The 18,995-nt window shown below is 44.0% G+C and overlaps 1 protein-coding gene and 1 long non-coding RNA gene across 18 annotated transcripts in view; one reads left to right on the top strand and one right to left on the bottom strand.

The window, feature by feature from the left end:
- The window catches only part of USP40 (ubiquitin specific peptidase 40), an 88,171-nt gene that overhangs the window by 62,608 nt on the left and 6,568 nt on the right, over window positions 1-18,995 (top strand). For 11 of the 17 annotated variants that reach the window (XM_042995689.1, XM_042995688.1, XM_042995681.1 and 8 more), the window contains 9 exons: window positions 1,852-1,888; window positions 3,447-3,511; window positions 5,262-5,336; window positions 7,757-7,883; window positions 9,884-9,978; window positions 11,523-11,638; window positions 16,104-16,169; window positions 18,356-18,566; window positions 18,707-18,802. In XM_042995689.1, coding sequence (XP_042851623.1) covers window positions 1,852-1,888; window positions 3,447-3,511; window positions 5,262-5,336; window positions 7,757-7,883; window positions 9,884-9,978; window positions 11,523-11,638; window positions 16,104-16,169; window positions 18,356-18,566; window positions 18,707-18,802 — 888 coding nt within the window. Of the gene's footprint in view, window positions 1-1,851; window positions 1,889-3,446; window positions 3,512-5,261; window positions 5,337-7,756; window positions 7,884-8,235; window positions 8,534-8,560; window positions 8,767-9,883; window positions 9,979-10,073; window positions 10,836-11,522; window positions 11,639-16,103; window positions 16,170-18,355; window positions 18,567-18,706; window positions 18,803-18,995 lie in introns of those variants that run through there. The other 6 variants (XM_042995691.1, XM_042995690.1, XM_042995694.1 and 3 more) reach the window with 6 other exon arrangements.
- On the bottom strand, window positions 7,823-16,747 carry LOC107179707. Its single transcript, XR_001510392.2, has 3 exons — window positions 15,931-16,747; window positions 8,251-8,359; window positions 7,823-7,914 (listed from the first exon to the last, which is right to left on the bottom strand). It is a non-coding gene; the product is annotated as an uncharacterized LOC107179707 (long non-coding RNA).

Here is an 18,995-nt window from a genome sequence, read left to right as displayed (position 1 = left end):
CTCACCCTTCCAGCTTCTGTCGGTTGATGGTAGCGACTCCATTTTTCTACTTGTTTGCGCCAAAACACCTTGGAGTCGTCCTTGATTCTTTTCTTTATTTCACATCCGGGTCTTGAGGAAGTCTTTTTGGTTCTACCATCAAAATTTATCTAGGATCTGGCTACATCTCATTCCTTCCACTGCCACACCTTGGTCAGCTCTCATCTGGATTATTCCAACCGCTTCCTGATGGATCTTTGTCTTTCCAGCCTTGCATTTCCCAGGGTCTGTTCCTACAGAGGAGTTGAGTGATCCCTTTACTGTACTCAAAGCCCTTCTGTGCTTCCCTGTCTCATTCAGAGCCACGGCCAGAGGCCCTGAGTGTTCGCTCTGCTCAGCCACATTGGCCTCCATGCTGTTCCCCAACACGGCCTTTACATCGGCCATTCCCCTCCTTAGAACACAGCTAAGGTGGATGTCTAGCTGTTTGTGTTTTTGTTTGTTTGGTGGTTTTTTGTTTTGTTTTGGTTGTTTTTTGTTTTTTTTTTTTTGAGTGTGCACACAGCACACATGGGTTGGGGAGAGGCAGAGAGAGAGGGAGAGAGACTAGCAGGCAAGCCGCACGCTCAGGGTGCAGGGTCGTGGGATCGTGACCTGAGCTGAAATCAAGATTCCGAGCCCCCAGGCGTCCCTGTTTGTGTTTCTTAAATAATGCCTGTTGTGAAGACCGCAGTTTGCTTTGCAGCTTCGCCCCATTCCCTGTGTGTTAATGTGATGTGTTCTCATTGTTCTCCTTTTCTAAACAGTCTTTGTTATTTTTAGTCCTACAACTACTCGGGGACTCCCTGGGGGCGGGTTGGGCAGTGCTAAAGATCCTCCTTGGTCACCAGCCTGTGCTAGTCCCTCAGAAGTCACCATTGTCTTGGGAAGGTGTGATCTGACCACACCCGTGAATGTGTGTCCTTCCAGACTTTGGACATGCACGGACCAACATGGGGAGGTGTGTGTGTGTGTGTGTGTGTGTGTGTATGTACAGACGAGGGGCTGGGCTTCTTCGCATGGTTTCTTTTACATCATAAATGGGATCATGCTGCATGTATTATACTAGAATTTTCACTTCAGATATTTTAAAGATCTTTTAAGACCAGTGCATATAAATCTCCTGTATCCTTTTAGCTGTTTTAAGACCTCTTATAGCTTATTTAAATGTTCCCCTGTTAATGGATATTTTGATCCTTTGCTCTTTTTTTTATTCCTTATTCTTCCTTCCACTCTGGTGTAGTATAAATCATGTTTTATCTACTCTTTTGTTCTCAGTTAATTTGAGAATTTTTTTTCCGTCAGGAAGTTGGGAGTTTCTATTTTTTATTATTATTTAAACTCGTGTTAATCACATCTCGCTTATTGCGTTGTGCTGTGGGGTCGCCACCTGCACAGATCTTTCTCTGTGAGTTTATAGGTGACCAGTGGTATTTCTTGAGTGCTACATGAAGACTAATCTCTCTTTGTAAGATTCAGTTCAGTGTGTATCTGTGAAATCAGTCTAATCCTATCCAGTCAAAACCGTGGTGTTGGTCCTCACAAGCAGAAGAAGGTCACACTCTAGACCTGGGTGCATCTAAGTCTCAGATGCAAACACCAGGAACTTGTTTTTCCCTCCTGGGTTTGCTCCAGCTCTTAGGAAGCAGAGCTTGCTTAAATCCTCTCCGTGGCTATGTACATCCTGATCTCTTCGGGAATTATTAAATGTAATACAAATAGGCGCAGGGTCCAAAAGGGGTATCTCTCACAGTACTGTAACTCAAAAACAGAAAACTAATGAACATGGTTTTTCTATGTGTGTCTGTGTGTGTGTGTGTTTTTTTTAAACAGTGTTTAAAGCTCATGCTGGAGAAGTCTGGCCTACCAGGTAAGTTACGGACCACGATGATGCAGTCTTATCTATATCCTTAGAATAAATTATCTGCAAGCCTAATGAAAGCTTTTCAGACATTTTTGGGCCAGGTCTGTTACACTTTACACCTCTGTGTGTACATAGTGAAGTCTCCTGGTTCATATTTGCAAGCTCGAAGAAGTCTGGCTGTGGGTTAGCAGACACTGGCACAGAGACGAAGTTAGGATTTATGCCCTCCAGAATTACCCAGGCTGTTCACTGATGGGTTTTTTTTTTTTCTTTTTAATGTCATGGATTCAGAATTTCAGCGCATTGTGCTTCATGCCAGGATTTTTGTGCTAGAGACTAGGGAATGTAATACAAATGAAGAAAATAAATCTTTGAAGTAGGTACCTGGGTGGAATCACGCGAGCCGGCTCACAGGGGCATCACGCAGCTCTTAGAGCATTTGTGGTCCTCAGACTTCACCGGAGGGTGACCTGTGGTTCCGGTAGCCGGGAGGGAAGCTGACGGGCCTGCACAAGGGGCCCTGTCCTCGGAGCTTACACCCCTGTGCGGGAACAGTGCCCGTTCCCGTCTCACAGGTGACAGAGGCTGAGACTGGCTGCAGGGTTTACTCAGAGTCACATGGCAAGTAGCTGGGCCTCTCTGCCCACAGAACCTGAGTTCTTCCTTCCGGGTTATGCTTGGAAGTATTGGTGTTCACTTTCAGCTTCCTGGTGGTGTCTGCTTGTTGTTTTTAAAACACACTTAGATCAAGTTAAATATTGCTGTAATTCTTACTGTATTTAAAACTAGAACTAATGGCAGGAGAGGGTCTGCAAAGAACAGTATTGTAAGGACTCAAACCTGTGGCCTGTGCAGGTGAAGTAGGAGATCCAGGTTTCCTCCTTTGGCTGCAGCTTCTCTGGGTGGGTGGCGTGGCTCACTCTTCACAAGACGTGGCTGGTGCGTTTGTTTGTTTTTTCATGACCAGGATTTCCGGCTCTTGCTCTATTCAGCTTCCCTCTCCTCCTCAAAGAATTTCCCATTTCATCTCAATATAGGAAGCATATCGAGAGCCAGTAATCTAATTAAAGAATATTCTACATTTTTAAGTGTTCGTTTACAACAACTTCATTAAAATGCTATTTCAAAAACACTTTTTTTGTTAGATTAACTGATAACTGGATGGGAATAGTTTGTGCATGTTATCAGTTGCTAAGAGATACGAGCATATACTTTCAACCAAGACCATGAAATAAAACAACTTCATAATGATTTTAGAAGAGATTCTGTACTTGGGTATACGTGTACATATATGTGTACTTGTGTGTGATGGGTGTGGACATGTAAATAATACAGGTATAATGTAAATATTGTGTGATCACAGCAAGCGTTATTTCTGTTCACAAGTATGCAGATCTTAGTGGGATGGAGAGCAATCATGGCTGGAAGAGATCATTTACTTTAAAAGTTAGTAGTTATTAGACCAAATCTCATTTGATATTCATTTATCCAAAAGGGACATCATTGACAAACTCTTAAAATATACTCATCATTTTTTTTCATACTGATTTTGATTCCTTTACAGGAGACACATGGCATTTACGGAAAATGGATTGGTGCTATGAAGCGGGAGAGCATTTATGTGAAGAAGTAAGACTATTTCTACACATTTTGTTCTTTAAAATGATTGTTTATTTTGTGTTTCATGCAGGACAGCTACCCCCCTCATGAATACATTCGAGAGAAAACTTTAATCTTTTTTTTAGGACACAAAAATCTGTACCTGGGTCTACTTTTACTTCTTTACTGTGGGCTTTTGAGACAGAGGGAAAATCTCAGCCCCGTGGGAATGTTTCTAACAGCTGTGTTAGTCCTCTTTTGACTTCAGAGAGTATGTCCCTAGAAAGAATAGTTCCCCATTGAGAGACAGAGAACTTCAGAGAACAGAAAACATGTGAGCCGGTGAAAGAATGCGAAGCTACACTCTGAATTTGGAAACCTGAATATTTTAATCTCCGTTTCTCTGAACGTTAATGATGGCAGAATTCATCTTCCCAGCCGGTCACTTAGGCTTTGATCAAAACTGCATCTCAGGATCCATCCAGACTCTTCTGGTAGCCTTAGAAACAGTGTTATCACAGGCTAGTTGGAAACTGGTCAGCCGTCTTCTTGCTGATTCAGGTAGCATCAAACCATGGCTCTAAGGAGCCCCAAGATGAAGCTCTGTGAGAAAGCTTAGGCATTTGTGACCAGCCACTCTTCCCGCAGTCTGCCTCTGCGTGCTCTCTGTTCAGTAACAGGTGGTGGCATTGAACATCATCAGAAGGTTGACTCAAGCAGGTGGACTGGGGCCCTCCCACTGGAATACTCTTCGCTGTGCAGGGCTGAGCGAGTCTGCACAGAGAGTCCCCTCTGAGTCTTGGCCAGGAATCTGACTGCCCAGAGTAAGAAGTGGACCTCAGAGAATCTTGGGGACACACGGTTCGGATGTCAGAGAGCGTATCTGGTCATGTGGTCTCTGCATTTTCTTCTCTGTTAATTCCCACATCGGTATCGGTTCGTCTAAAAGCCATCTCCGTGTCCTCAAGACTGACTCCTCCTCCCAGACCTGCTGTTTCCCAGCCTGGTGTCTTCAGCCCACAGTGGCGCCTCCCCTGCTTACCTGCCTCCTTCGTATTTGGTCTTGGCCTCCGGAGACCTCTCAACTCCTCCACTCCTTCCTGATTCTTCCCACCACTGGCTGCCTGGGCCAAGTTTTTTTCTTCTTTTTTGGCCTCTTACCTCAATTACACCAACCGGCTTCCCCAAGTCAGGTGTTCCCCACTTCAGTATGTCGTTCTGTGGCAGCCAGACTGGTCTTTAAACACCCTTCTCAGAAAACTTGAGTGCCTTTTTTCAAAGCACCTAAAATCTCCTTTATTTCTAGTTCACAGCCCTTCCACCTGTGACACCCCCCCCCCCCGCCCTCCGATCAGTTCCCTCTCCAACTGACACGCTAGTCGGCCCATCTCTCAGCTCTTCTTGGATTCTTGACATAACCTCTACCGTAACCCTTTTCTTCTCAGGAGAATCCCTTCTCTCGTTTCCTCCAGCTTTTTCCAAATCGAACCCATCCTTTAGGCTTAACTAGAATTTCATCCTGTGTAGCTCAGGCTCTCATCCTTTCTCATTCTGTCCACTTCCTCCTCCCCTAATCTTTTATGATACTACGGTTCATACCCGATAATTTAATACGTAATGATGTGCTGTTTTACAGCCTCCGTTTATTTCCTGTCTTCCCCCATAGCTGCCTTACTGTTTCTTTCTTTCTTGAATGGGTAGTAGAGGCATCTGGTGCAAAGAAAAGAACCTAATCTCTGTTCGTTGCTGTCAGAACTGATAAAGGAATTTCTTTCCCCAGGACGCATCCCTGAAAGAACTCACGATATGTTCTGGAGATACCTTGCTTTTAATTGAAGGGAAACTTCCTCTTCCGGTAAGATTTCGCTTCTGAATTGACATTTTATAAATCACAGTTACTGCTTTCAGATTACAAAGATGGTATATTCTCATTGTGGGGAAATGCGACCCATCACGAAGAGAATGATGAGATTTGGGGTAAGTTCTCTGATCAGACAGCTGCCAGATTCTACATCTTTATAGGTTTCCCTCTTATAAAACCAGTTTGTATACGATGTTATTTCCTACTTCTCATATTTCATTTTTTAACCTGACTACAAAATCCAAAAATAATCATCATAGTCAGTGTATGCCTTACCATGGTTTAATTCATATATATTCCCGTTTTAAATTTGTTAATACTTAAATACAAATCCTCCTTAAAATTGTTCCAGAGTCAAAATCAGCAAGTCAGAAGGTATGAACTTTTACAGACCAGACACTGTCTGTATCTTGCCACGTTGCTTTCCCAGAAAGCTGCACCACATTGACATCCCTAATCAGCCACATCTGAGAGCTCTTAAATAAACACTGCATGTTACCACTTTTTTTTTTTAATGTTAGTGCAAGCGGAGGGGCAGAGAGAGGAGGACAGAGAATCTGAGGCGGGCTCTGCACTGACAGCAGCGAGCCCCAGGTGGGCCTTGAACTCACAAACCGTGAGATCGTGACCTGAGCCAAAGTCAGATGCTCAACTGACTGAGCCACCCAGGTGCCCCCGTATTACCGCTTTTTAAGACCATTATTTATTTGGTTATTTAATGTGGACACATGTAAAGGCAAAAGTTAAAAAAAAATGATCCCAGATTCCAGCACTGAGATAACCATTTGGTTATGATTAGAAAATTCAAATACCATGGAAGGCCATAAAATGAAAAAGGTTTTCCCATATTTTTCTCCCCAGAGAGAGAATGAATTTACTTTCCCTTGCATATCCTTCCAAGAAAAAACTGATGCCTGTTTGTATGCAGAATGGTACAGAAGGATATGTGTGTTCCCTTCTAACGTTTACGTGAAGGGGGTCGTATTCTTTGCATTGTTTTACACTTGGTTTTTGTTTTTATTCACTTACTATATCTTGAGGATCTCATATCAGCACACACCTTATTCTTCTGCATCACTTCTTAGAATTCTGTTTTATTCCATGACCTTTAAAGTGAACTTTTTAATGGGTAATATTCATAATACAAAATTTAAAGTGTATAAAAAGCGGGGCCAGGAAAAGTAAGCATCCCTCCTGCCCTCCAGCTGCTCAGTGCCCCCCCTCTGTAGGCAACCAGTTTCCACTGTATCCTTCCAGAAGTATATACTGTTTAATGCACACATATGCACACACGTGTGTATGTGTACATACGTAGCACATACATACATACATGTTTGTGTACATGCATGTTTTTCTTTACCCAAAAGATCATATGCAATTCTTTTTCTGTACCTCCCTTTCTTCATGAATATTTTATCTCCATATATATGTTACGTTAGTATACATACAGCTATTTCATTGTTCGATGGCTATGTAATATAGTCCATTGTGTGGAGGTACCGTGGTTTATCCAACCAGTCTCTTTTCAAGGATTTAGGTGGTTTCCAGTCTCTTGTTGATACAAATAACACTGCAAAAAATATCGCATATGTGCCATTTGCACGCATGTATCTACGGGATAAGTTCCTAGAACTGAAATCACTTTGTCAAAGGTTATGGCCTACCATAATGTAACCGGTTTGGTTTTTGCCACCGTAAACAGTTTGCATCTGTGGCTTTGTGTACGTGGGCTAATATATCAGCTTTATTTCCTGTAGTTTGTATATAGGAATCCAACTTAGAGCAGTAGGTTCTTCCTTCTTTATAAAGTTCCTTTAGGAATTTTAATGAGTGAAAACTGCTTCTAACAGGTGCATTGTACTAGTGGAGCTCTTACAATGCCTGAAAATATTTGTACAGTTTATTCTGTTAAATATTTTGTTATCTTGTTTATACTTGTCATTTATTGTGGTAAGATACTACAAGTAAGTGTATCTACTAAGATACTTCTAAGCAAAGAACACTGGGTCCCAGTCATCCATCCCAAAGACTAATTTTTTTATGACTTTAAACTTTTTTTTTTTTTTTTTTTTGGGAGAGAGCAGGAGAGGGGCAAGGAAGAGAGAGAATTCCAAGCAGGCTCTGCACTGATGGCACAGAGCCTGACGCAGGGCCCGATCTCACAAACCACAAGATCACGACCTGAGCCTAAATCAAGAGTCGGGTGCTTAACCAACTGAGCCACCCAGGAGCCCCGATCTTAAACTTTTGATTGTAAAAACAATAAACAGATGTAGCGTATGGCAGTTAGTAATCTAAAAAGAAAAGTAATACATTCAGGAACGTTTTCTGTTATCAAGATATTTCTCTCTGTGGAAGTAGAAATTCACTCCATGCATGTACGTCACAGAAGTTAGAAATGCTCCATTCTTCAGGGTTTCCTGAAGGTGCCCATCTGGTGGTACCAGCCTGGGGGTCCCTCCGGTCATTGGAAGAGTCATCAGGACCAGGTGGACGGTACCCCTTCTCCAAGTGGGGTCTGGACAGCTACTTCCACCCAAGGTGAGAACAGAACAGTGGCAGCCAGTGTGTCCTAAAGAAAAGTAAAGTGACAAAGGAAGTATGTGTCTTCAGCGTAAGGCTGAAAGTCGAAACCTGTTTATTCCATAACTCATGCCACGATAACACTGTCCTATTTTCCTACAGTGCTTTGTCACCCCTATAAAGTGCCGGCTCTTATTATCCTTATTAATCAGTGTATCAGATGTTTTCACCCCACAAGATCCTCATGAATTTAGCCCATTTATTGTAGCAGATTGGGACACTGAGTCTTTAGTCCCCGCAGGGGCTCCTCCGCGGCCCACACGGCAGAGACCACACCTGCCGGCTCCCTCCTTCCTGCCTCCCCCGCCAGGTCCCCGCCCCTCACCTCTGACTTCTGAGAAGCCCGAGTGCGAACGCTGTTTTACTCTAAGTTGTTCTCCACGGACAGAATTGAGCGCGCACATCGTGATGAGCAAGAAGTCACTAGCAGAGAGCTGGAATGTGTCGTAAAAAGATTTTCACTTCATTACAGAGAAAACACAAGTTAATTTTCCTTGTAGCTAAATAAAGAATATATTTATGGTAGGACCAACTCTTTACATATTTTTTTCCTTTTGTTGTGTTTTACTTCATTATTTAGCTGTTCTAGTGCCTTGAGGTATTACACACTTAATATTTCTTTTTACCTTTTAAAGCCTCAGTACTGAAATGAACACAGATGAGTCACGTTGTTGTCTCCTTACTCTGAAGTCAGGATTATACGTAACGAGCAATAAAATACTTCATGTTGAATTACCTCTGAAATTGGCATTAAGTTTTTTTGTTTGTTTGGGTTATATTACGCACTAATTCTAAAAATGCTTTGGTGGTAGAATATTAATTACATAGAGAATTGGATACAAACTTAAAAAGCAGTGTCTTTCTCCATGAAAGTAAAGAAAAAAGTTTTTTTTTTTTAATGTTTATTTTTGAGAGAGATGGAATACGAGTGGGGGAGGGGCAGAGGGGGGCGGGGGGCCAGAATCTGAAGCAGGCTCCAGAGTGTGAGCTGTCAGCACAGCACCCAACTCAGGGCTCGAACTCCGGAACCGTGACATCATGATCTGAGCCGGTCGGATGCTCAACCACCCAGGCGCCCCCAAAATAGTTCATTTTTTGATAGTCCTTCTATATCACAATATATGGGAAATATGTTTTCGTTCCTGAGAGTTTCCTAAAAGTATCTTCTGGTGGCAGCAGCTCGTGGTGTACTTAAGACAGAAGAACCACTCACAAAGAGCTTTTTTACTTCATTTACTTAATCTGATATCTTACTGTGTATCAGCACTGTGCCCAGCAATCAACAAAGCAAAAATGAGTTTTAAATTTAGTTACCAATTTTTATGTCTAGAGTTTTAGATAAGAGAACATTTTGGTTTTGCCTTTTTAAAACAAATGTAGAAAGTCCTTCTTACTGTCAAGGAAATTTTAGTCAGTAGACATTTACTGGCCATTTACTATGTGGCGTCCACCAATCCCAGACACTGGAAAGACCGACAGGATAGATGGAGAATGCCTGCCCTCTGTGGAAAATGACCATTGTCTTGGGGAGACAGAGTAGGAAAGCCATACACACAAGAAAACAGACAAAACATGTTGGGGTAAGTGTTACGAGAGAAACAAGAAGGTAAAATAGTAAGGGCTGAGGATCCTACCAGTAAAGTTCTCTCTGAGGAAGGAGAAAATGTGGAGAAGAATATTCTAGGTGGACATCACAAGCGTGAGACTCCTCAAACCCACTGCAGTGAGAGAACCGTGGCATTGTGCCCACAGCATCCTCCCTCCCTGCCAGTGTACCAGGCGTGGCCTCCTCCCTTCCCAAGTCCCCAGGGACCCAATTGGAGGAACTCGGATTCGTAGTTTCTCGAATGGAGCTATACTAACCCTGTTTGTAATATCAAAACATGGCGTGTATTTCAGAAACAGGAAGCGAACACACGGCAAAGCTCCTCTCTAACCTCCAGCTCTGTCCCTCGTAGGCGCTCCAGGTGACCTGTATGCAGAGGCTTCCCTCCGCCACGTGGGGGACCTCGAGATCTCAGAAGAGGCCACCTTGCTGGAGCTGAAGTCCCAGGTCAGACTTGCTCCCGTGGCGCACGTTAGTGGTGGCGTGGCTTCTTCCAGTGAGATATTAATATCTTCTTCTATTTCCTTTTGCCTCACTTACAGTCTGTTCTGATATGGCATGTGTTATATGCCATGTTCAGTGGTAAGTACCCAACAGGCGACTCACGCATATGGCTCAGACGGCCCCTGGTGTTTGTTTCTGCCACTGGCCTTGTGCCTTTCATTTCCCCCCACTCTGACAGGCATGCTGTGTGCTTTCATTTCAATTTGTCCTCAGTGACTTGCAGCTTATGTTCATTTTGATGTCTGTAAGGAAACATGATTTATTGAAACATCTGTAAAGCATTCACTTTACCCCTTTATTTACATTGTTTTTGTATCATCGTGATCCATGTGTTAAATGTTGTCCGTTGAAAGACGTGTTATCCGTCTCCCAGGTCCAGACATCAGCTTTACGGTAGGGGGTCAAACTGGATACTGTATCATTTTCTTCTGTATTAACATTAGTAGAGAAAGGGCATTCGGTCCAAATGGAAAGGCTGGATTGAAAACAACACAAAATGCTTAAGAAGCATCTTACTGTTACTGGGCATCCCTTTCTCTTAAAAAAAAAATCGGGGTGTCCAATTGAGTATCAGTGGCTGATCTTGACTTTCCTGTTGTGTCCTCGGCATATGAAATAACCTTCCTCAGAAGCAGCAAATGGTCTTATTCCCATGAGGGACAGGAGGGGAGACTTTTTTGTCTTATATTGGATTGAGAGATCCAAAATTGCTGTTTTTAGATAAAAAATGAATACTGGCCATTTTATTTTTTATTTTTTTTTTAACGTTTATTTATTTTTGAGACAGAGAGAGACAGAGCATGAATGGGGGAGGGTCAGAGAGAGGGAGACACAGAATCTGAAACAGGCTCCGGGCTCTGAGCTGTCAGCACAGGGGCCCGATGCGGGGCTCGAACTCACGGACCGCGAGATCGTGACCTGAGCGAAAGTCGGCGCTCAACCGACGGAGCCACCCAGGCGCCCCAATACTGGCCATTTTATATACTACAACCTAAATCTATAAATAGTTCTCAGCCCCTGCAAAATTAGTGCAGAAGTTGAGGCCTACCAGTTGCATCCAAAGATTCCGAAACATTTCAAATTCAAGTTCTTTCACTGACTGAGGAAACTCTGAAGAACTACGTTAACGGTAAAGAAAGCGGATGATGAACCCCTTGCTTTCATTGGAGCTCTTGTGAGTTATACTCATAGAAATTAATTTCTAAGTTTCATTTTCTAAAACATGATTTAGAAGGAGCTTATGGCTCAATAGAAAATTCACTTATCCCACAAGCTGGTTTTCCTAGAGAGGAATACAACAGTAACTGGACTGATTTCATTCAAGCGATATCCCTGAGATTTTTTTTTTTTTTTGATAGATTTTATCATTATGCGAGATACTCTTTCCCTCAGATGACATTGTGTAGGGCTTCAGTTTCGTCCAAAACAATACATGTTGCGGGAGTGCTTTTTCACACCATTGGAGAAACGTCTTGTTTCTTTTCTAGGCCATGACCTTGTCCTCCTCTGATTTCATCATCCCGTCCCCAGCCTTCCTTAGAGCCTGGACCTTGGAAAGTAAGCGCCCCGGCAGGCTTTTACGGACCAACCTGCAGCAACTCAAGTAGGTTCCCCCTCGATACTCTGTCTTCCGTTTCCTCCACCGCTGTGGTACCAGGTGGTGAGAGGCCGGGGGAGAAGGCAGGTAGCCTGTTGTCAGGTAGACGCTTTGAAGCAGAAACTCTGGGCCTTTAGTTTGCCACATTAAGCATAAATGTAGCTTTGTGTGTTTTTACTGTGCTGCAGCTACCGTGAACAGAATTTTGAGGTTTTTTTCAAGCTTTATTGAGATATAATTGACATGTTAGCACTGTGTAAATTTAGAATGATTGCCACCATAGCGTTAGCAAACACCTGCATCGCATCACATAATTACCATTTCTTTTTCATGGTAAGAACATTCAAGATCTGCTCTCCTAGCAACTTTCAAATATGGGATACAGCACGGTGAACGGGAAGAGCTGGGCTGTACGTTAGAGCCTCAGAACTCACTTGTCTTCCTCCCGGACGTTTGGACTCTGTGATCAGCATCTCCTCTTTTCCTGCAGCCCTAGAAACCGTCACGTACTCTCTGTTCCTAGGAGTCTGGCCTTTTCAGATTCCACATATTTGCGAGATCGCACAGGATTTATCTTTCTCTGTCTCACTCACTCCACGAGTGAGGCATAATGGCCTCAAGGTCCATCCATGTTGTCACAGACGATAGGCTGTCCTCCTTTCTCGTGGCCGAATGATAGTCTGTCGCTTACACGTATAGACACCACGTCATTGTCTGTGATGGACACTTAGGTGTCTCCAAATCCTGGCTGTTGTGAATAATGCTGCTGTGAATAGTACCTGTTGGAGATTTTGTTTTCATTTCCGTGCATACCCAGAAGTGCTAGGTCATATTGGCAATTCTACTTTTAATTTTTTGAGGAACCTCCAGAAGACTGGCTTCACCAATTTACATTCCCACCAACAGTGCACAGGGCTCCCTTTTCTCCACACCCTCGCCAGCACTTATCTCGTCTTCCTGATGCTGGTGGGAGGTGGCATCTCAGGGTGGTTGCGATTTGCATTTCCTTGATGAGGAGTGATGTTCACCTTTTCACGTGCCTTTTGGCCACCTGTAGATCTTCTTCAGGAAAGTGTCTATTCGGTTCCTCTGCCCATTTTTTTACTGGACTGTTTCAGAGGTTTCTTGCTTTTGAGCTTTCTGGGTTCTTTCTTAACCCTTTATCACATAGATGATTTGCAGGTATTTTCACCCATTTCATAGGTGGCTTTTTCATTGACTGATGGTTTCCTTTGCTGTGCAAAAGCTTTTTAATTTGATGCAGTCAGTCCCACTTATTTTTGCTTTTCTTGGCTTTTCCTTTTGGTATCAGTACCAAATCCAAAAAAGTCATCGCCAAGGCCAATGTCAGGGAGCCTACCTCCTGTGTTTTCTTCTAGGAGTTTTGTGGTTTGTGGCCTTTCATTCAAGTCTTTAATCCATTTTGAGTTGCTTTTTTTTTAAGTTTGTATTATTTAAATACACCATATTAGAGCACTTGTCTCTGAAAATATCACAAATAAAAGATTTTTTTTTCTTGTTTCAGCAAATTAGAAGTAGGGGGAAATTTCTACACAGTAGCTGCTATGAGCCTGATTTCTTTCTTCCAATTTTTTTTCTTTTTTTTTTCATTCTTTTTTTTTCTTGTCATGGAAGTAGCAACATCAGGACGAGAACACTTACATGCATACATACGCTGTATTTTACAGAGACACAACAAAAGCGTTTGCGATAGATAGAGTGTTGCAAACGCCACATCTCTTTCCTTTATCTCATGTTCAGTTTTGATTGAAACACATTTCCTTACAACGCTTAAATATACAAAGAGTAAGTAGAATGTTGTTAAGGTAAAACACAGGGTACAGACTCTGGCCAGTGCCCTGCTAATTGTTAATGAGAGTAGAAAGCAGATTTGAATTCTCCTCTTAATTCTCTTAATTAGCTTCATTAGTCATTTCCCTCCTCCCATGCTCCCCCCACCCAAGATGTGCCCCCCGTGGATCTTTTTTTCATTTTCTCTACAGTCTCTCCATCAGCCCAGGTTCGTGGGGTGCTTAATGTTCGTATGCAGTCATTTTAATACACCGGTAATGTAGGAAGGTCAGTCAGGTCTGACGGAGGTGCGGTGGCGTGGAGCTGGCACTGGGGCTACCAAAGCGACTGTCTACTGAAGACAACGCGGGGTCCACTGTGACGAACGCGGTCGGAACGCATCTGGTGTTACTCTGACCTTCCAGCATCCCGGGTCTGGCAGTAGTGGATGGCACTGAAGTGAACGTAAATGGCCACCGATGAGAGTTGTGGGTCTATCACGTCCACAAAATAAACTGCCACTGATGTAGTGAAACCGATCTCCTGGGACCACGGAAGACACTGAGATGATATGCATCGCCTCGGGCCCAGTTTGCGTGCAGGAATCGACTGTCCTTAAGCGCTGCAGGCTCTGCTGTTCCCAGATCACCGGCCATAGTCACTTGGGCACGGGACCACACCGCCCTCGGTGTAACAGGACAGGGCCGATGTCGCCGCGCTGCGCCCGGCCGCGGGGGCACGCGAGGCTCCAGCTGTGCCGGTAGCTGTCCGTGGCACAGAGCAGACAGCGGCCCGCATCTTGCCCCCACGACCTGCTTTTCCCCTCGAGGTGGCGGCAGAAAGCGAGCGAAGCCGCTCGGCTTCCAAGGAAGAGTTTTTGAGCTGATTTTTGTGCGCAGCGTAAGAGAGCGATCAGTTCCGTTCTTTTGCACGTGGCTGTCTGGTTTTCCCAACACCGTCTGTTGAAGAGACTCTCCTCTCCCCAGTGCGGAGTCTTGGCTCCTTTGTTGTAAACTCATGGGCCGTACGTGCATGGGTTCATTGCTGAGGTCTCTGTTCTTCTCCATTGGTCTTTGTGTCTGTTTTTATGGCAAAACCATATTGTTCTGGTTACTGTAGTTTGAAATCAGGAAGGGTGATGTCTCCAGCTTTGTTCTCAAGATTGCTTTGGCTCTTTGGGATCTTTTGTGGTTCCGTACAAATTTTAGAATTGGTTTTCTGTTTCGGTGAAAAATGGCATTGAAATTGATAGAGATTGCATCGAGTCTATAGATATCTCTGGGTAATGTGGACATTTTAACAATATTCTTCCAATTCACAAACGTGGAATTTCTTTTCCACTTATTTGTTTCTTCAGAGAGTTTCTGTCATCAGTGTCTTCAACATATCAGTCTTTTGCCTCCTGGGTTAAAATCTCTTCCTGCGTATTTTATTCTTTTCAATGCTGGTAAATGGGACTGTTTTCTTAATTTGTCTTCCTGATAGTTCAGTGTTAGTGTGAAAAACATTAAATGATTTTTGTATACTGATTTGTATCCTGAGACTTTACCGAATTCATTTAATAGTTCTTTGGTGTTTAGGGTTTCCTATATATAATATGTCTTCTGTAACTGGAGACAGTTTTACTTATTTCTTTTTGATTTGAATGCCTTTTCTACTCCGTGTTTCATTGCTCTCGGAAGGACTTCCAGGACTGTGCTGAACGAGGGCAGCGAGAGCGGGCGTCTTCTTACTCCTGACGGTAGAGGAAAGGCTTGCAGACTTTACCACTCAGCATGTTAGCTGTGAGCTTGTCATATATGGCCTTAATTATGTCAAGTTGTGTTTTGTCTCTACTCATTGTGTTGAGAATATTTATCAGGAAAGGATGTAGAATTTTGGTCAAATGCTCTTTCTTCCTCTATTGAGATGATTAGATGTATACCCTTAGTTTTGTTACTGTATCACATTGATTGATTTGCAGATATTGAATCACTCTTACATCCCTGCAATAAATTCTCCTTGATCATGGTGTAGGATTCTTTTAATGTACTGTTGAATTTGGTTTGCTAAGTCAGGTTTTGTATCAGGGTAAGGCTGGCCTCATAATAGAAATTTACAAGTGTTCCCTATTCTGTTTTTTGAAAGAGCTTGAAGAGGATTGGTATTAATTCTTGAAATGTTTATTAGAATTAACCAGTGTGGGGCGCTTGTGTGGCTCAGTCGGTTAAGCATCCTACTTCGGCTCAGGTCATGATGTTGCAGTTCGTGGGTTTGAGCCCTGCGGTGGGCTCTGTGCTGACAGTGTGGAGCCTACTGTGTCTCCCTCCCTCTCTCTGCTCCTTCCCAACTCATGCTTGCACGCGCTCTCTCTCTCAAAAATAAACATTAAAAAATTTAAAAACACACACACACACCAGTAAAACCATCTGGTCCTGGACTTTTCTGATTCAGTTCCCTTGCTAGTAGTTGGTCTGTTCAGATTTTCTATTTAGTGCATACTAAGTCTAGTATGTTCCAAGACTTACCCATTTTTTTCCAGCCTGTCCAGTTTGTTGGCATCCATTTGTTCATAGTTGCCTCCCAAATATTGAGTGTTCTTATTTAGTATATTCTTTTGCTCAAGAGAAAACTTAGAATTTTCCCCCCAAAAATCTAAAAACTTAAATGTCACTCAATAGTATTTTGTTTCATTTATCAGGGAGTATAAACTGGGAAGGAAAACGGAGATCTGTCTAGAGCCCCTTCAGAAGGAAGAAAACTTGGGGTAAGCCATCCTATTCCATGTACATGTCTCGTCAGGTGGGTAGTTTCCTGAAAAACTTAACAATGTGATCAGCAGTGAAGGGTTTTTTCCCACTGCTCGAGTAGCATGGCAGCTTAAACCAGATTGTGTTCTGCAAATATGTCTGTATGCCTGGTGTCTGGAATTTAGAACTCAGTTTTCCATGAAAACAGTGAGTCACAAATGCATACTGACTCCGTAATGATCTCAAAGTGTAAGAAGCTGCTCATTCCCAGCTCTCACCAGTGCACTGAGATCGTGTGTTGTCAGACTGACTTAGCACAGCACCTGTCACTGCCCCCCCCACCCTACTTTTTCATCTTCACCGTGCCTGACATACACGTACTGAATTGTGTGTTACTGGTCTCCCACTGCTGGGATGTAAGCCTTGTGAGAACACATCCTTTGTGTTTTGGTCACTGCTCTTGCCGCAGTAACACAAGTTACTGACAGGTGCGTCGTGGTCACTAATTATTGGATAAAGAAACACCCCTAAGGGGTCTGTAATCAACCTTCCTATTTCTTGATTCTCATTACAAGAAAGTCTTTTAGGGGCACCTGGGTGGCTAGTCGGTTAAGTGTCCAACTCTTGGTTTCGGCTCAGGTCACGATCTCACAGTTTGTGAGTTCGAGCCCCGTGTGGGGCTCTGTGCTGACAGTGTGGAGCCTGCTCAGGATTCTCTCTCTGCCCCTCCCCCACTCACTCTCTCTCAAATAAATTAAAAAATATAAAATATTTTATAAGACCTTCTATCAGTATCATAAAATAGGTTGTTTCTACCTGATGTGGTGGGAACACCATTCCTGCTGTTCGTCCTGCCGTGTAGTAACCAGGAGCCCTCCATTGACAGGACTTTCATTTAACCCCTCTGCGTTTATAAAAGTGCATCCTTTTTTTTTTAATTTACCATTTTTTTCAACGGTTATTTTTGAGTGGGAGGGGCAGAGAGAGAGGGAGACACAGAATCCGAAGCAGGCTCCGAGCTGTCAGCACAGAGCCCAACGCGGGGCTCAAACTCACGAACTGTGAGATCACGACCTGAGCAAAGTCAGAAGCTTAACCGACTGAGCCACCCAGGTGCCAGTAACAGTACATTCTTAATACAAACCATATGACCAGGAGTAGTTCCCTGGAGAGGGATTTCTGGATCAGATGGTATGGATATTTTACACTTCTTAAAAGTTAGGGTCCTTTCCGGGTGAGTTACACCAATTGCTGTTCCCACGGGCAGTGTCTATGAGTAGTATTACTTTACTTTGCCCTCAGTTGCAAGTATTCAGTGTTGGTTTGAATGTTTGCTAAACTGATAAATGAGAAATGGTTGTCTTCTCTCATTTGCTTCAGTTCGTTGATTGCTGGTAAGACTGGGTATTTCTCAAAGGCTTGTAATTATAAGCCATTTGCATTTTGCGAGTGTGAATTCATATATTTTGTGTGATTTTATAATGGGGTCATATGAAAAAGTGGTTTGTGAGTGCTTTCTCAGTGACACTGACCCTTGGTCACATCTGTTGTAAGTGGTACATGTCCCTTTGCAGACCAGGCCGTGCACTTGCTTGGACCCCCTCCCTGGTGGCTCCCTGTCCTTGACCAGCCCCCAGAGTCCCACCCCCAGCCTCACCACACCTGCACCCTCCCCGTGCCACTGCCCCCAGTTGTTCCCCCATCATGTCACCCCTTCTTTTGGTGAAAGCACCCACACAACAGAAACGTGTCACTTAAAATCCCACATGGTCTCAGCACCCTAAATGCCCAGCAGTTGTGCCCGCTTCTCCCCTCCCCACCTTCCAGCTGGAACCCCATGTCCCGTACCACCCCACACGCCCAGCTCCTCCCATCCTTCTGCGTTTGTCTCCCTGGGCCCCTCTTCCCCACGCCAAGCCTTTGCTCGCTTCTCCCTGGCTGCCCTGCAGCAGCTCAGCCTTCGGGCACCTGTTCCATAGCTCTGTCTGGCAACCTCGGCACACTGGCCCGGCCCGGCCTGGCGTGGGAGCTTCGCCCCGCTCGGGGCCGGATCAGCACCGAAGGAAGTCAGAGTAGGGAAGAGTATTAGAGGGTCTTGGGAAAAACCAGGAGAGTGGGAGGGGAGGCTTCGCCCGTCACGCTCCCCCATGGTTACTGCGTTCTCACTTTGCTCAGTCTGACACTCGACTGTTTTCTGGCGCAGGCCCCACGACGTGGTGCTGAGAACACAGATGCGCATCCCCGGCAAGAGGGCATACGCCCCGCACGTGGACTTGGTGTGGGACACCGCCTGCGGCTGGACCGCCGGCTCCTTGAGGCAGCGCATCGCCCACTTCTGCTCTCTTCCCGTGGAGAAAATTGAAATCGCCAAGTACTTCCCCGAAAAGTTCGAGTGGCTTCCAGTCTCCAGCTGGGTAAAGTTGTGGGCCTTTCTCAGAGAGTCTGGGCCTCGCCAATGTAGTCACTAGGCCACGTGCGCTTTCCCACAGATAGGGAACTTAGTGAGAACCTGAGATTGACTTTTCTTTATTCAAGATGCTTGATTTCTCTATAGAACCAGCAAATTACCAAGAGGAAGAAGAAGAAAAAGCAAGATAATTTGCAGGGAGCACCTTATTACTTGAAAGATGGAGACACTGTTGGTATCAAGGTAAGTTACTTAACAGCAAATGTACCACTTCAGTAAAACACCAAGATCAAGTGATCTTATAGAGAAGTTGTATCAGTTCTTCAAGGCTCAGATAATCCCGTCTTCTAGAAATTGTTTCAGAGAATGGGAAGCAGAAGAGAGAAAGCCAGGCAGCTCGTTATGAGGTCAGTAGGACCTCAGTATCAAAACCTTA

This window comes from Panthera tigris, chromosome C1 (genome assembly GCF_018350195.1).
Source record: "Panthera tigris isolate Pti1 chromosome C1, P.tigris_Pti1_mat1.1, whole genome shotgun sequence".
Taxonomy (NCBI): domain Eukaryota; kingdom Metazoa; phylum Chordata; class Mammalia; order Carnivora; family Felidae; genus Panthera; species Panthera tigris.
This window is presented reverse-complemented; position numbering and strand designations above follow the sequence as displayed.